General features: G+C 34.1%; 1 protein-coding gene across 2 annotated transcripts in view; it reads left to right on the top strand.

Moving 5' to 3' along the window:
• Positions 1-24,733, top strand: part of GRID2 (glutamate ionotropic receptor delta type subunit 2) — a 1,348,544-nt gene that overhangs the window by 827,509 nt on the left and 496,302 nt on the right. For both annotated transcript variants that reach the window (XM_033106341.1, XM_033106342.1), the window contains exons 7-8: positions 1,863-2,024; positions 14,403-14,522. In XM_033106341.1, coding sequence (XP_032962232.1) covers positions 1,863-2,024; positions 14,403-14,522 — 282 coding nt within the window. The remainder of the gene's footprint in view (positions 1-1,862; positions 2,025-14,402; positions 14,523-24,733) is intronic.

Here is a 24,733-nt window from a genome sequence, read left to right on the forward strand (position 1 = left end):
AGATAAAACGAGGATTGCTCAATTAGTCTGGGAGTAGGGAGAGTACTGAGAAGTTGTCAGGGTAGGATTCAGCCAGCTCCATACCTAGGAATTAAGTATTAGAGAAAGCTAACTATTTGGAGAAAGATAAAAAGACATCAAAGAGTGCTTTGATGTCATATACACACTTAAAGCAATCAGTCAGAGGGAGAAGCAAAATAAAGCTAGAAAGATAAGAGCAAGCAAATCTGAGGCAGTGGAGCTAGGAGAGTTTAGAAAAGGCCAAATTATTGCAGATTATTGAGAAATCATCAAAAGGTTTGCTCTGGATTTTTGGATACAGGCCACTCATTCTTCATTTTTCTTCCAGGTTTTCCTTTTGGGTTTTCACAGTTTAGTACAGACTGGATTTTGTTTAATGACTACTTTTACCTTCAAATCTCAGTCTTCCTTCATTGCATATTTGGGCCTTTCTCTCAACCCCCACTCTCTTGAGTAATTATCTGGCATGGGGAAAGGGAGGAGTGATAAGGGGAGAGGGAGGATATCTTGCCCTCAAATTTCTTTAAAAAGAACAAACATAGTGTTCAGTGTGTCTTTAAAGAGAGGTCTGCCTCCCGTAGGTATTATACACACAAAATAATGCTTAATACAAATAATTAAAGATTTACTGAGTAATGAAAGAAAACACACAAGGCACTGTTAGGAAGCACTTGTTAACAGTCGTTCATAGCATCAAACTCATTATCTTAATAGTTAAACTTAGTACCATTCTGTGAGGTAGGAAGACAATTTCATAAGATTCCTTCATGATTAAGTATAAGTAAAGAACAGTCAACATACTGTCCCCTTTGTTTTCAGGAGAAAAAGCTATGTTAAGATACTTTAACTGAGAAAATTTAAGTGATTTAAGGTAGATTTAATTTTTATAGTTACATTGATTTATCATTTTTTAAACTTTTATGTTGGGTTTTTCCTTCAGAGAGGTTATAAAATAACATTTTAGATATTATTGGCCTTGAATATCTATAGGAATTTTTGTTTTCTAAATAATTTATAATTTATTTGAAAAATAAACACCTCAGGTAGTTGGTAGTATGGGAAGTAGTTCTGGCAAGAATTAAATGTAAGTGTTCAGTAGCCCTTAGCAAACATTTCTATAATACCTTTTTCAGTCTATGTGGAAGGAAGATAATAACCTAGTTACCTTAGAAGAAGCAATCTTTAATATAAACGTACATTTTAAAAGTAATTATTTATGATATCTGTCATAATGAATTGCAATACACGTATACACCTATATAATTTTGCATAGATTCTTAATCATGATAATGTTTATAAATGATGCTGTTTCCTCTCATTTTTTTCATTCCTGAATCCCCATAGGCAAACAGATGGCTGCTTCCCTATTCTTTTATATTCTTTTATACCTATGACACTCATCTTATATGTAAGATTTAGTTGCTATTTCTCCATCTGAATAACCAGAATGCAAAAACTTGATATATTCAGAAAATGTACTATTCAGTTTGTCCTTCCAACCTTAAGCCTTTCGATCCTTACCTCCTCAAAATGAAATAAGGGCCAGTGATTTTCTAAGGACTGACACTAACAGCCTTGCCTCTGTCGAAACTTCTCTTTTTTATCTTTTCTTTCACACCTAAATAAGCTGAAAAAGAAATCGAAGCATACAGTCAGACAAGACTTCATTCTCAATAGCAAAAGTGCCTGGGAAATGAAAAAAGAAACCTTCTGCTTAATAAATAACCCAGTAAACCAGACTTCAACGTCCCGAACAGAAGCAGCTAAGCTGGTGATTTTTTCCCATATTCTTGATGGTTGCCATCAGTGATCCTAATGGTAACTGTGTAATATCTTTTCAGATTTCAAACCTTTACATATATGACACGGTGCTTCTGCTTGCTAATGCTTTTCATAAGAAACTGGAGGACCGGAAGTGGCATAGCATGGCAAGTTTGTCCTGTATCAGAAAGAACTCCAAGCCCTGGCAGGGAGGGCGTTCCATGCTGGAGACGATCAAGAAGGTAATTTATGACTAGTATTTCACTCTTCATAACTCTCTGTAAAGATAAATAATTGTTTGATGAGATGTCTTTTAGAAGGATTTTCTCCCTTGATATAGATGTCAATTAAAAGCACAAAACAGTGCATTGGAGAAATAAAATATTAAAAATAAAAGGTCAGAAAGTCACACACATACAAAAGCTAGTAGTCCTTATTTATGTGTAAGGGAATTTTAGGCAAGTAAAATGTTAGTGGTTGAAATATTTTTAAATTTCCTTGATCATATCATTAGAGTTAGAGATGCTCAAATTATTTTGGTGCTTGTCACAAAGTACAAAAAGTTTTGTTTGTTTGTTTGTTTGTTTTCCTTTGCACTACACCATCAACTGAAGAATGAGTACCAGATATAGCTGTTTTTCATTTAGATGATACGTGGTAAGACATTGGATGTATTTGTTGATCTTTATATCATATTAGATTGGTGCAAAAGTAACTAAGGATTTTGCAATTGTGTTTAACCTTATAAATCGCAATTACTTTTGCACCAACCTAATATGATAGGTATAATTAATAAACAGTTACTATTTTGCAGCGTTTTTGAACTATGTGGGTACCTGATGGCAATCACTTCTTTATTGTCAGTGCGGCATTTAGCGTGGCTCTGACCTGTGTTGGCTTAGCTACCTGTTTCTGTCCCAGGAGGCAGTTTATGTTGTTCAACTCCTCTCAGTGGTATAAGCATTCTGCAGTTTATTAGCCTCTTTGTCATGTCATCCTTGCTGGCATTTTCCATTTGTCTCACACAGCTTCTTGAATTTAAAATGAAATGATTAATAAAACAAACAAATTTCTCCTGTACCCTTTAAACAAAGGAGACAGCCATTTGAAAGTTTATGCTCTTTATTTACCTATTCTTTTTCTTTCTGTATGTGTTTGCCTTTCTCTCCTGACACAGAGAGAGAGCTAGTCAAATGAAATATGAAGTATTTAGAAAATCTAGAGAAAAATCTAAAAATTTATCATTAGAAGTGAACTAGATGTACAAAAAGCAGGAAGAAAATGTCAAATGAAGACTAGCCTGGATCTTTCTCTTGGTACAGCTTCTTTTTTTGCAAAAGAGTCACTTTAATGATAATTTAGGTACTTATCAACAGACGTGCTTAAGAATTAAATTTATTGACTATATTGGCAGAGAAAGATATTTCAACGGAAAAATGCATGTCAAATTTAAACTCAAGGTATTGCCAAAATCTTATCTATGTAGAGATTTGGCAGGTATTAATCCAAGGGAGGTTATTGAACATGATTCTGATCCTGCCAATTTATTAATTCATGTTTTGGCTAGGAAGCAGAACCTGAATATGTTCATTATCTTGAAGCTGTCTCACAAAGACAGAATAATAGTTTGTGAGTTTGCTTAGGCGACACTTATTTAGTGAGCGAATCAGTAGGAAGGAAAGAGAGATACCATAATATGTAGGTATTTCTCTTAGAGCAATTTAATATGTAAAATGTTGCTGTCAGAAAATTTATAATCAAAACAAATATATACAATAATCATGAAATTTTATTTTAAAGTAATATTTACATATTTGTCCCTGTAAGCTTTCAACCAGGAACATCAAATTTATGTATGTATGTACGTATGTATGTATGTACATATGTATTCATTTATTTATATTTTAAATATTTTTAAAAATTTTTCAATTACAGTTGACATACAATATTAGTTTCAAGTATACGACATAGTGGTTAGACATTTATATAACTTACGAAGTGATAACGCCAATAAATTTACTACCCATCTGACATAATACATAGTTATTACAATATTATTGACTATATTCCTTGTGCTATACCCTTCATCCCCATGACTGCTGTGTAACAACCAATTTGTATTTAATCCCATCCCCTTTTTCACGCAACCCGAACCCCCCTCTCATCTGGCAACCATCAAAATGTTCTCTGTATCTATGAGTTTGTTTACTTTGTTCTTTACATTACACATATAAGTGAAATCATGTGGTATTTGTCTTTCTCTGTCTGACTTACTCCACTCAGTATAATACCCTCTAGGTCTATCCATGTTGTTGCAGGTGGCAAGATTTCATTCTTTTTGGGGCTGAGTAATATTCCATTGTATATATGTACAACTTTTTCTTTATCCATTCATCCATTGATGGATACCCAGGTTGCCTCCATATCTTGGCTATTGTAAATAATGCTGCAGTGAACATAAGGATACACATTTCCCTTCAAAATACTCTTTTGGGTTTCTTCAGATAAATACCCAGACGTGGGATTATTAGGTCCATTTTTAGTCTTTTGTTATAGCCTTTGTTTTAAAGTCTATTTTGTCTGGTATAAGTATTGCTACCCCAGATTTTTCTTTTTTATTTCTTTTTTTGTTTGTTTGGGTCTATTTCCATGAAATATCTTTTCCATCCATTTACTTTCAGTCTGTGTGTATCTTTTGATCTGAAGTGAGTCTCTTGTGAGCAGCATTTGTAAGGATCTTGTTTCCTTATCTATTCAGCCTCTCTATGTCTTTTGATTGGAGCATTTAATGTATATATATTTAAAGTGATTGTTGATTAGTATTGCCATTCTATTCATATTTTTTTTATTTCTCTTATTCTTAAAGAAATCCTGTTAACATTTATGTAATACTGGTTTGGTGCTGATGAACTCCTTTAGCTCTTTCTTGTCTGGGAAGTTCTTGAGCTGTCCTTCAAGTGTAAATGAGAGATTTGCAGGGTAGAGTAATCTTGGTTGGAGGTCCTTGCTTTTCATCACTGACTATTTTCTCCTATCCCTTCTGTCCTGCAGTTTCTGTTAAGAAATCAGCTGACAGTTTTATGTGAGCTCCTTATAAGTAACTAATTGCTTTTCTCTTGCTGCTTTTAAATTTTTCTTTTTATCTTTAACCTTTGGCATTTTAATTATAATGTGTCTTGGTGTGGGCCTCTTTGGGTTCATCTTATTTGGGACTCTACACTTACTGGGCTTGTATATCTATTTCTTTTGCCAGGTTAGGGAAGTTTTTCATTGTTATTTCTTGAAATAGATTTTCAATTCCTGTTCTCTCTCTTCTTCTGGAACCCCTATGATGTGAATGTTGGTATGCTTGATATTGTCCCAGAGGCCCCTTAAACTTTCCTCATCTTTTTGGATTCTTTTTTTTTTTCTTTTTGCTGTTCTGATTGGGTGTTTTTTTGTTACCTTATCTTCTAAATTGCTTATTCGATCCTTTGCTTCATTTAATCTACTGTTCATTCCCTCTAAGGTATTCTTCATTTCAGTTATTGTATTATTTATTTCTGACTGGTCTTTTTTAGGTTTTCTATCTCCATTTTTATGTTTTCTATCTCTTTATTGAAGATGTCTCTGAGATCATTGAGCATCTTTATAATCAGTGCTTGGAACTCTGTGTCTGGTAGATTGCTTGTCTCCATTATATTTAGATCTTTCTCTGGAGATCTTTCTCTGGAGATTCTGTTCTTGTATTTGGGACATGTTTCTTTATCTTCCCATTTTGGCTGCCTCCCTGCATTTGTTTCTATGTGGTGGGACTACTACGCTTCCTGTTCTTAGTAGAGTAGTCATATGTAGTAGGTGTCTTGTGGGACCCAGTGGTATAGTATCCTTGTTCACCAGAGCCGGGTCTTCCATGAGTGTCCCTTGTGTAGGTTTTGTGTGCCCTCCTCTTGTAGGTGAGCTTTGGTTGCTGTTTGCACATCAGTGGGCGGGATTGACCCTTGGGTTGATTGGTTGTAAGGACTGGCCATGACTACAGTGGAGGAGCTGTGCTAGAGGGGCTTACCCTACAGTGTAGGGTTTTCTTCAGCAGGACTCTGGTGCCTGTCTACTCTTACCTTTTGGTATATTGTCTTTGAAAATAGCCAGGTGATGCTCCAGCTTGGTCCAAAGCTGGCCACCAGGGGTGCAGCTCTGGGCCTCCTGGGAGGGGACCCACTGCAGACCAGGTTCAGCTGCAGTCTGTGCCCTGCCTGGGGCCACCAGGCATTAGCCACAAAGCAATCTGAAGATGACCACTGCCCACGCTGGGCTTGCAGGTGCCTCAAGAGGCCAATCTGTGAATCGAGGCTGGTTGTCACTAGTGCCGGACTTAGACCTGCTCAGTCAGAGATACAGGACACACCAAAGTCAGATGGTGCTTGTTTGTGCTTTGTGAACCTTTGAGATGTTTTATGAAAGATGGCAGTACGAGTTAAAACAGGTTGTTTGTATGGGAAAAACACTGTAAGTGTCTTGGGTGTGCCTGAAAGTTGGGTGGGGTGGGGTGTGAGGGAATCACTAGGGCGGTGCTGACAAAAGGTGATAGCCTGTTTGATGGAGACTCAGATATGGCATCTGCCTGCATCTGCACATAGGGAGGGAGAGAAAGGGCTCAACAAAGACAAAATGACATTTCTTCCTCCTTCTGGGAGAAAGCTGCCCCTCCAGCCCTCATACTGCAGCCAGACAACTCAGTTTCTCCCTGTATGTCCCTGGCACCTTTCAAGCTGCTGCCCCAGTGCTGGAGCTCAGAGCAAGTGAGTCCATCAGCAAGTAAGTCCCTATGAGGCCCCTTTAAGAGGAATGTCTAGGACTGTAGCTATACTTCAGCTCACTTAACCTCTATCTCCACTGGGTTTCACAGCTAGAAGTTATTGGGAATTATCTCCATGACTGAAATCCTGGGCTGGGAAGTCCTTGTGGTGCTGGGACACTTGCTCCTCCTGGAGGGACCTCTACAGCTGAGATATCCTTCCTGATTTTTAATGCTCACATGTGGGTGTGGGGCCAGCCCACTCTGCATCTCTACCCCTCTTACAAGTCTCCCGGTAGCTTCTTCTGCATGTCCGTAGTTGTAGGCCTTTGGCTCAGGAGCCTTTAGGCAATTCTCAGTGATGGTTATTCTGTAGTTTTGTTGTAATTTTGATATAGTCTTGAGAGGAGGTAAGAACTACATTTACCTACTCTGCCATCTGGATTAATCCACCCACATTTAAATCTTTTTAACTAAATAAGTAAAACAAATAAAAGCTGAACTGCTCTGTAAGATAGTAAGAGAGGCTCTTCATTGTTCTCACCACAATCGGTTTTCAGAACCACAATTTGAAAATTATTTCATGGGACATTTAGAAATCAGTTTAATCTGTGCAGATCTGTCTTTCTTAAAGACTGAGGAATAGCATTACATCCCATGTAACGCAGATAGTCTATTTTTATTTGCAGACTTGTTCTATGATTAAATGGCAATTATTTTCTATTTTTTCTTACTGCTAATATTGTAACCGTTTCCAAAGGTACACTATGTTCATTCATGTATTCATCACTCTTTTAACAGATATTTATCAAATGCCTAGACTGTGGATTACATTATTCAAACTCTTTTATGTGATTACCCAAAAAGGGATTTAGAGCCTAGTAGTGAACATTGGCTATGCATACGAAAACTATAGGTGAGAGACAACAAAAGTCCTCAAATGTGGTAGAAATAGGGTTCTATGGAATTTTAAGAAAAGGTGTAGTACAGTGTGCTATGGCACCCACTCAGATCCTGTTTCATGGATGAGGCCCTCCTGGCCTCTGCCCAGGTACTGCGCTGGGCAGAAGGGAGCTGCTCCACATCCTTTGTGGAAGAGCATGTGCCCAGTGATTGGTCACTGCAGAACTAGAAAGGTCTGAGTCCCTTGCCTCCATTGGGGTAACTCAGAGGAGTTATTGTAACCACAGATTGGCCGATGGGATCACCTGAGCTGTTGTACTGGCATTGCAGTTTCACCTCTTCCTCTGCCCAGTCCCTCTTCTCTCATTCCCTTATAGGTATTTTTTCAGGAGCATCCCAAGTAACCCTCCTGCAAAGGAGCAAATCTCCAGTTTCTCAGCTAGAGCTGTTTCCTGGGGAATCTGACCCAAAATAGAGAAAATAGATTAGAAAACTTTGCATGAAAGCTTTTTTATGCAAACTTGAAAGTTAACTGGTTTGAGATATGTAATGCTAAGGATAGGAAGATATTTCAGGTGGTGGGAGTACTCTAGTTGACATATCTATTAAAATAAATCATGTGGGCAATGACCAAGGTGGATTAATTCACTAGAATGTACAGAACACGTGGTGAGAATAGTGTAGACTGGGAAGAGATTGAGGAAAGGAATTAATTCCTAGGTAAATGAAAGACTGTAAATAAATTTTTAATAAGGGCATGACAAAATCAGAGCTGAGTTTTAGAAAGAATATGCTTACGTCTTTTGTTTAATAATTTAAAAAAAATACTAAAAATAATTACACTCAAAATGTGTGACAACATATAAAAGCAGTGATATTTTCTATGTATTCCATACAAGTAAGCCAATCAAGATTTGATAGATTCTTAAATCAAATACTTCTGCATTAGTTTAATTGATTAATTTGTGCTAAAGCTTTTGTGGTAATTATTTTTAATACCAAATGTAAAACATAGAATATGTCAACATTTGTGGCAGTGTCTCAAGTCTTTTAGTACTAATGCATTTTCTCACATTGAAACATGTGAATACATTATATCTAAAAGAAATATCTTGATACATGTTGATATCTAAAAGAGTACTCTTTGACATGAAAAAAAAAGAATTGAAATTACTCTAATTCTTATATGGGAATGTATTCATTCAACAAATATTTTACTGAATACTACCATATGCTGTGAGATCACAGAATAAGGAAGCAAAATAGAATTATCAAAAATAATTACAAGTGTGAATGTTCTGCAGAAGGGGAAACACCAACTGTTCTGGAAATATGTGGCTGGAGAACCTATTTAGGCATAAGAGTGACAGATAAGTAAGAACATTTAAGATGAGTAGGCATTAGCCAGGAAAAGAAGGAAGAGAGTATTCCAGAAATGGAGAGGGAAGAATATTTTGTGCAGTGTAATGGAATGTTAACAAGCTTGCAGGAAACAGAGCTATTGGCACATTTAAGCATCTGAAATAAGACCAGGATGACTAGAATAGAGAAAGAATAGGGCCATTGTTCCCCTTTGGCTAAAACAGGTAGGCAGCGAAAAATATAATGAAGGGTTTAAACCATGTTAAAAATTTTTAAACTTTTTTTGAGGGGTAAGGTTAAGCCACTGACGTATTTTAAACAGGGGGTGATAAAATCTGATTACTCAGTGGCTCCCAAGTGGAGAATTCATTCTGCAGCTGTCATTGGACCAGGACAGATTCAAAGAGAAAACATCAATTAAGAGACTGATGCTCCAATTCAGAGGATGCTTAGTAAATGTGGATTATGGAGATGGATGGAAGTAGATGTCTTTGAGAGATACTTAGGTGATTGAAATAAGATATAGTGATTTGAAATGAATGTTTAAAGAAGAAGAAGAAGAAAATGGTCATTCTAGGTTTCTGTCTTGGACAGGCATAACGCCAGAAAGTTGGGGGTTTTGTTGTTATTTTAAAATTTATGTAATTGAGGAATGGAAACATATTATTTTGCTTTTTGTGTAAAGCACTATGTACCTTTTAGAATGTGTACATCTTAAGGAGAGAGAACATTTAGGAAAATAATCTGCCATACCAGAAACAGTATTGATCGGGAATATAAGATATCCTTTTTACAAAATGTGTGCAAATAAACTTGTTGCTACAAGAGCTTTTAGAAAAGCAGTCTATGCCCTTGGAATGGTCCTCTTGTGGACTCATCAGTGTATACTCCAACCTCAGGGCATTTGAATCCTAAAGAGGGTAAATGGTATAGTGTAAGTTAATTTAGTTCAACATCCACTTTTTTTAAACAATCCATTATGATGTACATTTATGTTGAACACACAGTTTACGTAGCCTAGAGGAAAAAGTATGAGGCACAAGAAGAAGGTTTTAGTTCAGGTTCCTCAAATAACTAGTTGTCTCAGCTTCAGTTTCTTCTTCTCTAAAATGTAGATAGCATGATCAATATGCTAGTAACCTCATATTTACTTCTCAGTTTGCTTCAAGTTTCTATGATGAATGAATATTTTAGTGTATGTGTATTTATGTCACTATAGAGGTATATATCTCAATATGCACATGTATACACATGGCAACTCAAATTTTCCTAGGTATTTCGCAATAATTGTTTTTTGTTTTCAGTTTTTGTTTTTCTGCATCTTGTATCTAAGCATTTATCCACCCATTACATTTCTTTTCTAGATAGATTCATAGAGTTTTCCTTCTGGCAGGGATTTTTCTCTCTGAAATTAACTCATGAAACATGAAGGCATCAGGACACGCCACTGAGTCTGGTGCTTCCCAGTGTGTTCACTGCCTTGCTGGGCTCATGTTTATTTAACAGGGTATCCTTCGTGACTAAGAATGTCTGCAGGTTACAAGGAATCTAGGAATATGTATAAGGAAATTAGATGAGTGTCATATAAATCTGATGTTCCATTTGACCTTCCAAAAGAATCTCTAAGTTATTTTGCAGATTCAAGCATAGAAAAAAATTCTTCTGCTTCATAAACAGAATGAAGTAATTTCTTAATATTTTTTTCTTCGTTTTTCCAACTTATCCTATTCATAAGGGAACAACAGTTTTCTTCCTTTTCAAAAACCGATTATCCAGTGGTAAATTATTCCAAACCTCTGATTCTATTCTTCTACTTTTCCTTCTCTTCTGCTTCCTGTATTGGATGCCCACTAGCATTTCTATTTAGAGTGGGTAGGATGGAATCCAAACCTATTTTACTTGGTATTTTAAACAAGGTTTGCTCTGGCAGCAATTTTTACTGTCACTTTATAGGACATTTTGAAATTATTTGTATGAGTTATTCATATTGTCAATATCCCATTAGCTTATTTTGTTTAGAATCTGCTATATCACCAAAAGATAAACACACACACACACACACACACACACACACACACACACACACAAAAAAAAAAAAAAAAAAAACTGCATGCACAAAGACAGTGACTGCTCATTACTAACTGGCCAGCATACATTCATTTTTACCAAGGTTCTTTTTTCAAGGTTGATCTGAGGATTGGAAAAAAAAAGTCAAAAGCATGGGAATATTCATTCTTTGTCAATCAAAAATCAAAGAGGTGAAGCATGGGTCAGATAACAAGGCATTTCAGTAAAAGGGTTTATTTGCTTGAAATACTGACCTCTCAAGCAGCCCTTATATTTTCACGAGGGAAGGTTTTACTGATTACACATGCTAACAGCTCATAAGAATATAACATAAAGAAGATAAATTACAAAGTCTAAAAGGTGAACAAGGTAAGTGGAGGCTGCATTAAACTAAATGCAGGTCCTCTGATTTATGATTTTGTACCTGTATAATATAAGTGGACTGAGTTGCTCTGTACCAGATGCAAGCTAGGGATAAAGACACTGGATGGAGTGGCCATATAAGGGTTGACTGTGAATAATAATAATATAGTGCCAGGCAGTCCAGTGTTCAAAAGTTTTAAAATTATAGGAATATATTATTTTTATAATGAAGCAATCATACTGATATATAATATCTTTTCTCTTTTTCCTAGAAATAAAGCACTGCAACAGAAATTTAAGGTTCTGATATAATTAGGAGATATTACTGAGGTAGATGTGTGATAGAGGACAAGATATGCTCTTATAAAAAGATTACTGAATACCAGTGGTTTGAATTTATATGTAGTAATATTAGCTATATGTGTCAGTCAAATTCCTACAGTATTTGCCATTTGGAGATATTAATGATAAGATCTACTGTGCTTACCCCAATCTTTAAAATTTTAAGTGATAATTAAATTCTTTGAAATATTAGTACTGAGTGAACATACAGGATCAAATTGACTTGCAAGAACTGAATAATTTATCCGTATCAAACATACAGGCAATCAAAAAGCACAAAGGAGAGAGATTATGGGACATTTATAAATGGCTCTCCAAGTTGTTTCTTCTTATATTGGACAAGCACAGTCTGTCTCCAAGGAAGGTTTTATAGGTTTTCCTTGCACAGCAGGGAGCATTTACATTATGAAACATTTTGATTTTTACCCTAGAAAGTGAAAATCTTCAGGACATTTTCCAAAGAGCCATAAGCAATTAATTCATAGATCATGAGTTTATTTACTACAATAATTGTAGTTTAGCCGGGGACATCTTGCTAAGGGCTTTTTTAAATAAGAACACTTTTTTGTAGTAAGTATTAGTAGTCTCTTTAACTGGAGTTCCAGTTGACAAAGACACCAGACTCACTTACCTACTTTCTTTTTCCCCTCTCCCTGTGCTGCTCTTCACACACACACACACACACACACACACACACACACCAGTAAAACAAGTGAATAGATCCTAGACCAGTTGCTTTAACTCTTTTCTCCCCAAATACCAATCAATGAAATGTAATTGAGTCAAAATTTGCAAAAACATTTTACAATGCCTTGTAAATATGCATGAAATTTTGATGAATTTTTTTCCACCCCAATAAACATTAGTTAAAAAACGTACAAACAAAACAGGCACATGCCTACAACTTCCAGCAGAACTAGAAAGCCTCCAAAATCAGAGAATGGAAATATCATGTAGAAGATGATGATGACAGTGATAGTAATTAAACTCCCACAATTTATCAAGCACTTTTATATATTCTCTCCATGTATTATAAGACTTATAATCTTCAGAGACACGTACCATTATTTTATAATAACGCCGTTTAGCAGATGGAGAAATTGCGGCATAGAGAAATCAAATCACTGAGGTTTACACAACTAGTAGATTCTGATGCCATTGAGCACATGCAGGAAGTCTGACTCCACGTCCATGCTATTGACTGCTAAGTCATATATGAGAAGAGCATAGACATATCAAATTCAACCATACTTTTATTAATAAAACTCGATAATAAAAGAAAAGCTGGCAAATTAGGAAATAATTATGGAGGATCAGTTTTGTTGATTATAACTATTGCAGAAATGAAGTAGATGAAATATGGAAAGTAATGAATAAGCAATAGTTTCATTGAATGCCTGTTATGAACTTAGTGTCAATCGATGGTCTACAAGACACAGATGTAGTAGGAGATATAGAAGACAACATGATACCTGCCAAAAAAAGACTAGAAATTGAGTTAGAGACTGTGGCAAATGAGACACAGATGACCTTCAATTTTTGATGAGGCTATGTCTCGAAAAACCCGTTGTAAGTTGAAAATATCATTAATACGCCTAACCTACCAACCATCATAGTTTAACCTAGTTTACTTTAATAGCTCTCAGAACACAATATCCCTAAAACACTGGCACCCCAGTACACTGTTGAGTATCAGTTGTTTACCCTTGTGATCGCATGGCTGACGGCGCTGAGCCTGCTTGCCACTGCCCAGCTTCGAAAGAGAGTATCAAACCGCATATTGCTAGTCCAGGGGGGAAAAAACTCAAAATCCAAAATCTGAAGTATATTTCTACCAAATGCATATCACTTTTTCACCATCGTAAAGTTGAAAAATCATAAGCCAAACCATCATAAGTCACAGACCGTCTGTATATTTAAGTATCAACATCATAGAGGTGATATTGAAAGCAGTTTACAAACTGAGATAACTTGTCCAAATAAACGTGGTTATTGGGCCAAAATTCAAAGTTAGAAATACTATAGTATAGAAGTGACTCAGAATACGATTTTTATTTATAAAATCCTAAATAACGTGAGGACCAGTAAACTGAGAAAAGAATGGTAAACGAGAAACAGAGAAGTATGACCTACATTGCCATCTGTTGGGGAAATGAACATCTGTCATGATGAATGAGAGATGAAGCTTGGAAATTCCCAGTGAATCTCAACAGCCAGCACTACTGTTTAAGAGCAAAACAGATTTCAAGCCTAATTTAGCTTTCTATTTTTTTTTTTTAATTTGGAAAAAATATTTAAAGAAGGAGGACGAATAAACATCCAGTAAGTTAGAAACATGGCTTTTAAGAATCCCAGATATAATTTTAAATCAAATTAGAATGGCATTGTTCTGGAGAAAAAATATTGTCAAAACTTGTCTCCAGAGTAGATTTTATGTTCCCCAGAAGCATCTTATTTTCTGACTGATGGATCTGTATATGTCAGAAGGTATGGTGGCAAAAATCTTAGCCTCAAATTTAGTCTCAGCTCTAATATGGTGTCAGTTTATGTAGTCATGTTACTCTTTGGATCTAAATTTCCTCATCTATAAAGAGGATGAGATTGGATTAAGTGATTCTCAAGGTTACTTTCAATAGCTCTCCTATTTATGCTGTGCACTTATTAAAAAAATAGCCTATTAATCATTGCATGGTTACAATATTTATTTTATAAATGGAAATAGTATTCCTACAAATTTCTTTTATGCATTATTATTCTTAGTATAATTTTACTTCTGAAATCTAACGTCAGTATCTTTTCTCTCATTCAGGGTGGAGTTAGTGGGTTGACTGGAGAGCTAGAATTTGGAGAAAACGGAGGCAATCCCAATGTCCACTTTGAAATTCTTGGAACCAACTATGGAGAAGAGCTTGGCCGAGGTGTTCGCAAAGTAAGACCATAAACATTGATAAATATGCTTTTTTCTATAGTAACTATGGTTTTGTTTGATTTTCTTCATACAATATGATTACAGTATACATTAAAGTCCCTACTGTAAATAGTTTGAAAGAGAAGGAATGGGGGAAAATTAGGCATTTAAATGACCTTAAGTGCTTACCAGAAGTATTAATCAATAAATTCTATTTATTCCTTAGTATAATTTAAAGGAAGAAAGGTAATCTGATGGTCGCCTAGGGAACTAGCAAAATCTTTCATTCATTATAATAATAATCTTTATAAAGTAGTGAATTTAATATTTATACAACGCGTAGCTGCTTGGTTTTTAACTTGTAACATGCACAAAATCAGAATAAGAGCTTAGAGAAATTTCATATAGTAAGAGAGAAAGTCTACTATAAAATGTGGCATTACAGTATTTCAACTTCTATATGTGTCACGCATAAGTAGAAAATGGTTTGCAGAAAATGAGCTCCTGTTATATATTACAGATTGCACGTGAGAAAAAACTGAGTGCAATAAAGGATGTTTCAGGAAATGCTGGAACAATAAATACTTTCTCAAGGAGAAATGTGAAAGCCACTGAAGAAATCGGTTCCCTATAGTTTGAATTTGCCCTTGTTATGTATTTTTAGTGGGTAACAACTTAATGTAATTGAATGTGCATACACAGAAATAACTATACATTTCTAACTGTATATAGTTGCTGCATAGAGAGTAAGAGGTTCTTCAGTAGGTGTTCCTTTCTGAAGTTGAGGTGTAGGATACAGAGAAACTTAGAGAAAATTGAGTTAGGAGTTACTCAAATTATCAATAAAAACATCAGTAAATTCACGATAGAAGAGTTGAAAATATCTTAATGTGTTTTTAATTATTGTTTTATAGTGAAGCATAGCAAATATACAGAAAATTTCATAAAACACAAGGATCGTTTAGTGAATTATTTTAAAGGAAACAACCAGTACTATATTATACTATACTAGTACCAAGAAATAGAACATATCAAGCATTCTAAACATCTCCATATATTCTCCCTGATTACATCCCCGACCTCCCTTCTGAGTAGTGTAACAGTCTGAATTTTATGATACTCATTTCTTTTCAGTTTTAAATATAATTTTATCACCTGTATGCACATCCTTAATTAATATAATTTAATAGTTTACCAATATTTTAACTTATGGACAGTCTTAATATGGCATATGTTCTTTTTTCTTGCTTGTTGTTCAACATTCTGTTTGTGTTATTCATTCTTGTTGCAGGCAGTTGTAATTTATTCATTTATGTTGCTGTATCGTCTTCTAGTCTATGAATCGTCCCAATCTACTGTAGTCTATTTCCATTTTTAGGCTATTATAAACAAAACTGTTTTGAATATTCTTGGAAATATGTCTTGGATATATACTCTTGTAGTTGTGCATATATCTGTAGGCTTTGTAACCAAGAGTAGAATTGCTGCAATACAAGAAAATGTATCTTGTTTTTTACTGGCTAACCTTAAAGTCATTTTCATAGAGATTTACCAATTTACATACCACAAGCAGGACAGTAAGTTCTCGTTGCCCTATGTTCTCACCAAATCTTGTTTTAATCGCACTTTTAAGTTTTTATTAAGTTATTGCATACATAATGATATATCCTAATGGTTTCAATTTGCATTTCCCTGGTTATAAAAAAGTTCTGGGATTGTTTCCTATATTTTTTTGTCTATCTTCAGATTCCTTTTTGGGTCAATTGCCCGTTCAAGTCTTTTGGCCCTTTTTTATTCAGTTGTCTTTTGTTTTCATAATTAATTTTTGGAGTTATTTCTTTGAACGTTAGTATCTTGTTATTTAATATGTTGTAAGTAGTTTCCCTCTGTTTTTTATTTACATTTTATTCATAGCACATTTAAATGAAGTAGAATTATGAATTTTCTTCCTTATAATGATTACCATTTAGTCTTATTCAAGAAATCGTTCCCTATTGCCAGAGTCATAAAGATATTATTCTCAATGATATTTCAAAGGCTTTATAGTTCTACCTTTTCAATTGAAGCCTTTTGTCTACTTGGAATTATTATTTTTTTTAATATATGGGAAAAGAAAAGAATACAATTGCACTCTTTAATGTAGTATCTTGACTACTTGTATTTACTGAGATTTCAGTACAGTAAAATGCACAAATTTTACTTCTACAAGGGCTTTCAGTGATTGCATTCACCAATGTGACCACAACCCAGATCAAGTTATGGAACATTTCCATCACCCGGAAAGTCCCATCACTCCTATTTCTACTCTTAGCAACACAGATAGTTTTGCCTGGTCTGGATGTTCAGATAAATGGATAATGTAGTATATTCTCATTTGTGTCTTCTTTGTCTCAGCATATCCTTTAGATACACCCTTATTTTCTTGTGTCATTATTTTTTATTTTATTTTTTTCACTTATACTGCTAATGGCATTATATTGTATAAATATCATATAGTATCTTTTAAAATTCCATTTTCTGTTTGTTGTTGATATATGGGAATGTCATTGGTATTTTATATAGATTTTTATATCCAGCTTTCTTGCTCAACTCTTTAATTCTGATAACTTATCTTTCGATTCTGGTGAATCCTCTGCATATTATCATTTTTATCTAGAATTAATGATTTGTCTCTTCCTGTCGAATTTTTACACCTCTTATTTCTTCTTGCCTGTGCACTGACTAAGGCCTCTAGGACAATGTTGAATGAAATTAATTTTTAATAATAAACCTGCTTAGAGTAAAAGATGTCAACATTATATTAGTAAATATAATATATGATGTTTTTCATTTTATTAACTTTGATAAGATTAAGGAAACTCCATACATTCCTGGGATAAACCTAATATTCATATTTATAAAAATCATTTTTATATAAAAATATAATTATGTTTGTTTCCATAAAAATAATTTGATTTGTTACCACTTTGCTTAAGATTTTCACATTGATGTTCATGACTAAGTTTACCTGAAATTTTCTTCTCTGATGGATTTTTTTTTTTTTTTTTTAATTCATGATGTCCCTTTAAAACATTTTCAGGGAGTTCATTTAAAGTCCCTTTGCCATCTTGGGCTTGTGGAACCTGTATTGACTAGAGTGGATTTAAAGAAACATGGTTTGAACCGTCATGCTCAAAGAGGTTATTTCTGTAGACAAATGAGTTTCCTCTTATGCAAAGTCAAAGTAGGTTCTCTTGATTATGCCACAATATCATTGTTGGAAAGGGGCCTTGCTAATTCTCAGTTACTTAGCAGACATCTGGGAAGTAACAAGATGATGAATCTCAATAGTCACCATCTGACAAGTCAAGAAACTACAGTCTCTGCTGACCTGGCCCCTGGCCATCTGTGAATTCTTCCCAGGGTGAGACTCAGTACCATCCATCACTTACAGCAAGTCCCATCTCTAGTCTCTCTATTAACACTGTGCTAAAGCCCAAAACCAGGACAAATCTTTAATAATCTTTCAGTTCACCATTTCCTGCTCAGTATTGCCTTTTTCACAAGTCACTGTAGACTGCCATTGTATAACGTGGTAGAATTATTTATACAATGGCAGTCTACGGTGTCTTGTGAAAAAGGCAATACTGAGTAGGCAATGGTGAACTGAACTAAGTCAAGAGACCTCAGTTTTGGGTTTGTTTGCTTGTTTGTTTGGTTTTAATCCCTGTTGGACTTTGATATTAAGGTTTTGTTGGCCTCAAAAAATGTAGTTCACATGGTGTCTTCTTTTTCCATTCTTTTGAGTTACATAAACTTGGAAACATTTCTTCTTTGAATGTTTAATAGATTGCCCTAATGAAGCCCAGCCGGATATAGAATTTTCTTTGCAGCAACTTTTGAAAAAAACTACTGATCTACTTTTTCATAATAAATAAAAATAAGTTTTATTTTTATGATATTTTAAAGTTATAAATATATGTGTGTACGTATATATTTGTATGTGTGTGTATATATATATATATATATATATCTTAGTATAAAAATGCTAATAATATCTTTATTTAATGTTTTAAATATCTGAAATATTTTGAGACCTGAATTTATTTTCATTTTTAAATAGTTTCCTTGGGAGAACACTTTTAAAATTAATATTATAAAGACTTCTAATAATGCCTTCTTCCCTAATGAATATCTTGTCTGCTATTAATGAAGCTAAACAAATTTCATTTCTGTTACTATTTCGATGGATGACACGTCTTTTTGCTATCCTTTTACTTTCAACTTTTCTGTATCCTTTTGTTCCCACACATAATTTTTATAAAAATTGTATAATTGGTTATTTGATGCAAATTTGACTATTTATGCCCCCAAAAGTAGAGCATTTCACATAATTATATGAAATGCATTTACTAATGCACTTAGGTTTAAGTCTACCATCTTATACATTCTTCTTCCGTTTTGTATATTCTATTTATCCTGCCTATTCCAGGGTCCTTTCCTCTCCTTTGTTGCCTTCATTTGGATTGCATATGTATATATTTGTATATGGATATATGTATATGTATATTTTTACTATTATCTATCCTCCTCTACTAATGTACAAATTGTAGATTCTGTTTCTACTTATGTAATAGTTCCTTGAGAATTTACAGCATGCATACTTAATTTTTCAACATCTGAAGTCAATCAATATCTTGGCTTCCTCATAGGTAACATACTTAGAACATTTTAAATCCACTTACTAAATGTATCCACCTCTCAAATTATAGGGTTTTTTTTGATGTTTTTAATGATCTCTTTTTTATTCAAAAACTATTACCATTGCTGTTTTGTGCAATACATATTTATTTACATCTACCCACATATTTTCCACTTTCCTTGCTCTTTTTTCCTTTCTACTTTTGTATCTAGAATTGCTTTTCTTCTGCCTAAATTACAGCTTTTTAAATGTTCCTTGATGGTTTTCTTATGGCCAGATTTCTCAGTTTCTGTTTATCTGAACATGTCTTTATTTCATCTTCTTTCTTTAATTATGTTTCCCCTAGACATAAAATTTTAAATTGCTAGTTTTATTCTTTCTGCATGTTGACTATACCAATGCGCTGTCTCCGGCTTCAGTATTGTGGTTGAGAACTTGGCTGTCTCTGCCCATATTTTTGCCAGTAATCCACTCTTTTTTTCTCGGACTTATTTTAAGATTGTCTTTGTTTTTATATTTCTGCATTTTCAGTACAGAGTGTCTAAGTGTGGATTTTACTCAAATGTGTGATGTTTTATGATGGCAAAAACTTTGGTTAGTCAATGTGGGATTTATGGTGACTGATAAACTAACGCTAAGTATCTGATGCTGTGCTAAATTCCTAAGTCTGGAAGGACAGAGAGAGTACCAAATATGACCATTAATTCGTGGAGAATTTCAAACTATTAGGGAAAATCTGCAATATCTTAGGCCCAATTCTCTGCCTTCAATTTTAATTTATTTAGTAATAAGAAACTAGCTACAATGATAGAAAATTAAATGGAAACAAATAATTAGCATAATTAACATAGAATCATAAAGTAAGTTTATTATAAATGTAATAGAATATACAGAAAATGAAAATATTCATGGTTTTATAGCAGAAAGTAATGTGTCTTTCTTTGGAGTTTTTATTACTTAATACTTACTGAATGATATTAGAAAACCTTTTTTTTGACCTCATAATTGTGAAATCAATATTAGTGAATAGTATCCCCTATTTTGAAAAAAAGGAAAAAAGGACTTCAGCATACATTAAGGTATGCATGCAGAAATGATATCATTCTCAGATAGGACCTATACAAATACAAACAAAAGTGTTTTGGGTTTTTTTTATGTATTAGCAATTTCTTATAAAACCCTCCTGCCTTTTTCTTCTACTCTATTTCTAATGATTATCCCCAAGTTTACACATGACTATTTTACACCAGGTTTCTTCTTCCTTCCAATATATTTGCATAAACTATCCCATGTAACATTATTAATTTTCCTAAAGACTTGTGATTCTAAAGCTTCCAGATTTTACAAAAACATTTATTCCAATTCAATAATTAGGTATGTATGCATAAGGATGATAATTACAGTTTTCATATACTAATAGAAGCTAAGAAAAAAAGAGTTTCAAGAAGTAGAGGGGGATTGTCAATATAGCAAAAAAGCAGTAATATAAAGACTAAAGAGAATCTATTGAATTTAGGAACTCAAGTTCATTAGTAACTGAGGAGAGACAGTAGAGCAAATGGGTTAGCAATGCGGCTGCCAATGTCAGACTGTTCAAATTCTTGTTATGTTATTTAAAACCAAGTTTAAGTTACGTGTTACTAAGCTCATAGGTAGGTACAGCCTAAATGAGTTAGTAATGTGACACAGTCAGCACTGTTCCTGGTGCCTCAAAAGATGTTTCAAGTAATTGTCATTTATAAGAGAAATCTTAGTTGAGTGGTAATGCCATATGTTTAAATAGGACCAAGTTGAAAAGTAAAAAGGAATAGGGAATAGAGTCAATGGAATTGTAACAGCTACATACGATGTTAGAGGAGTAATGAATTGGGGGAGGGAGGTTATCAGTTTGTGAGAGGTATAAATGTCTAACTATTACATTGTTTTGTGCACCTGAAACTGAAAAAAAAAAATTGCATGGACAATTTTAGATCCCCCAAAAAACAGTCAAAAGTAAGGTGATATGTAGCAGAAGTAAGGGTAAATAACCACATTATCCTGTTTGGCTAATACAGTGGTCATTAAATGGCTTCTTGAAATTGAGGGGGAGAACTTTCAGAATGTAAGAGACCTGAGTATGTTTGATGCTCACAGACAGAGCCAATAGAGAGGAAGAGAAAGAAGATAAAGGAAAGAACTGTGATCATTTATAGAAGTCCAGGAGAGAGAAGATTGGATCCAGAATTAGATAGAGTGCTTAATATTAGGCATTGGAGGACACAGTTTTCCAAAATGATGAGGGGAAGGAGTAAGGAAAGAAATGTGTAAAGGCAGCCAAGGTTTCTTGTATGATGTCAAGAAATTAGGAGAAGTGTTAAGAAATATATTATCTTTTCTTGGAGATGTGGGAGATGAGGTTATCTGCTAAGAGGAAATGTGTAGGAGAAAACATTAGAGATGAGGTTATAGGGTAAAGACAGTGAATGAGTTTTGAAATACCTGCTGTGGCAAATAGGAGAGAGCTAATCGGGGAACATGGAAAAATTAAGAATTGCCAGGTCGGGCTGTCTATTGGCTCATATGAGGTAAGAGATCAAAAATTCATTGTTGCACTAATCTACATGGTTATATAATTTTGTCCAGCACCATTTAGCTGATAAAATGAGTTTGAATGAATGTAGGGTTGGGATTTCATCAGATTGTTTTAGTTTAGTTTTGTTGTTTTTGATAGCAGTACAATGAGGCCGTGAGGATAAGGACATTGACAGGTGAACGGCTGAAGTGATGAAGCATGAAATCTAACTTTGACAGGTATGGTGATGAAGACAGGTGGACTCTCAACAACAGGGAAAAAGTAAGGCTAAGAGAATCAAGCCCTCAGTAAGTCAGAAAGGGCCTATATATTGATTTGGATTAAATCAGAGTCAAAAAGTTGTGTTTGAGGTGAGAAACATCTAAATTCATGATTCAAATGGTAAATGGGGTCCAGTCACTCAAAAAGTTATTGTGATTGTCCAAGTGGCCTTTGTATAGCCTTCAGTATGGTTCTAAGGTTAATGTAGTTGCTTCACCCTGCTCTGAATTCAGATTCCGTAATGTGTTATCTATGCCATTGAGTTGACAATGAAGCATACACTTCAAATTATGTCTACTTTATTCTTATGTAATATTCAAGAAACCTTATATTTGTTTATGTTTCTGTGTTCCAACTCCCATTTGGGTTAAAACACTGCAGTGCACTGACATTGTACAGATGTTGTGTAAAAGGGAGCATAAATACAGAGGGTGCCAAAAATGTATATAGACTTAAGAAAGGAAAAAAATCTGTATTAAAATCATAATACTCAAGATATACTAATAACAAAAGATGAATACAAGTCATGTGTATACATTTTTTTAGCACTCTTGGTATTTACTTTTATAGCACCTTTTTCATTGTTGACACTCAAATTTTTTGTATTCTTATTTTTAAGAATTTTCAGCATTTTTAATTTTTAAATATTTAGCTGTTTTATAACTGAAATGTTTTTTTCTACCAAAATGCAATTTTAATTAATTACTGAATTTATAAAGCTCCAAATCTAGCTCTCAAGTAATTTTAAGAGTACTGTGAATTAGTTTGTGGATTGCCAGCTCCATTTATAATGGGGCAGTACCTTCATATGGGAATTAACACATATGTAATGTCTTCAAGGATACTTGTCAAGGAGAAAGCATTAACATGCAAAAAAATTACAGTATTTACTACATATGTGTCCAAAATTAAGGTTTCGTTCCCAGTAGCTCCATGTCTCAAAAAGAGCGAATGGCTTTCCAGGCAATGAATTGTGGAGTTGTCAGTGTTTATTCTGCTGTCAGTGGCTAAGTGTATACAATGCCTGCAGTCTTATCACCTCGAGCAAGAATACTGTCAGCAATCATAAACTAAGTAGGGTTGTGTCTGTTTAAGATTTGAATGTGAAATTGACCAAGCCCCACATTTTGAACTATTCCCACTGTCTTCGCATTGTATATGTGGAGGTTTCATTTTTCTGAGTTTGGTGATAATGCGAAAAGGATTATTTAATTTTCACTGAAGCTAATCAAAACAAGAGCTTTCCTACTTTGATATTGTTTACATGTTCTTTTACTTTGATACAAGGTGGTGTTTCATCCACGAGATTGTGTGTTCAAAATGTTGGACAGTGTGTATCCTTGAAAATAAATTCAGGTGAACGTCAAAGCCAAATTTCAAAATTATCAAGGTTTTCTATATCCTAAAACTTTCTCCAAAAATATGATTGTTCATTACAATACAAAACTACCAAGAAGAAAAATAATTTAAGTAATAGCATCCTATCCAATCTTCTAAAACTAAGTTTATTCGAAAATACAAAAAGTAAATATTAAATATTTAATTTAAGGATCAATTTTTGTTTTTCCTTAGAAGAGGAATTTTACACAATAGTGTTTTTTTGTTGTTGTTTTTTTGTTTTTGTTTTTTTGCTGATGTGTCTGAAGTTTTCTTTGTGTTTTTTCATTTCTCCAGTGCCACTCACATTTTATCATAAAGCCTGAGTTCCAACATTAAAATGTAATACCCTAAACTTAATGTCTTTGAACTTTATCACAAACAGGAAAATAAGGCCAGGAAAAAAATGGTTTCACAACCAGTCTTAATTGCATAGAAATGCTTAGCATCTTCATAAAATTGTTTTTTTCATGTAAGCTGATGAAATAAAATGGTACAGCAGAGATATTCTAGCTCCTAGGTATAATTGTGTTTCAGATAGGTTTAGAATTTTTACTCAAGTTCTCCAACATTAAATCCACAAATATAAAACCGACCGTTTTGCATTCTTGGGAAAATCTAATGTACTGTTTTTGCAAAAGGTGTCAGACAGATTGCCATTGGCACATTTTTTTATGAACTGAAATATTTTACTGCCTTGTAATTAGAAAGAGGAAAGAACCACCTTGCCTTCAAATGGCCGATGATTAAATATTTTACTGGTATTCTTCAACATTGTACTTGTATTGTGAATCTGCAGTATCTAAAATAGCATTTACTTTTCATATTATCCTGCTTTATGTTTTCTTATAGCCCTTTTTGCAAACTGAAATTATATGCATACATATAATTATGCATAAAACACTCATATATGTGCATATAATTCACACACAGAAATATAGTAAATTTGCTTTTTTATAGTCTGTTTAGTGGTTACCACAGTGTAAGGTGGTGGGGGGAGGTAGAAGAGGGTAAAGGGAGTCAAATATACGGTCACTGAAGGAGAACTGATTCTGGGTGGTGAACAAACAATGCAATATATAGATGATGTTTTATAGAAATGTACACTTGAAACCCATATAATTTTACTAACTAATGTCACTCCAATATGTTTAATTTTTTTTTAAAAAAAGAATGTTCTTCACCATATGACCCAGTGTATGGCATATAATAGATGCCCATTCACTATTTAATGTATGAATTAATAAATACATTTGTATACTGACATAAGAATGTGAAGTATTCCTCTCTGCATCTACAAGTGTAACAGCCATGAATTTCCTTTATTTAAGTGAAAAAATA

Source organism: Rhinolophus ferrumequinum, chromosome 5 (genome assembly GCF_004115265.2).
Source record: "Rhinolophus ferrumequinum isolate MPI-CBG mRhiFer1 chromosome 5, mRhiFer1_v1.p, whole genome shotgun sequence".
NCBI classification, from domain to species: Eukaryota; Metazoa; Chordata; class Mammalia; order Chiroptera; family Rhinolophidae; genus Rhinolophus; species Rhinolophus ferrumequinum.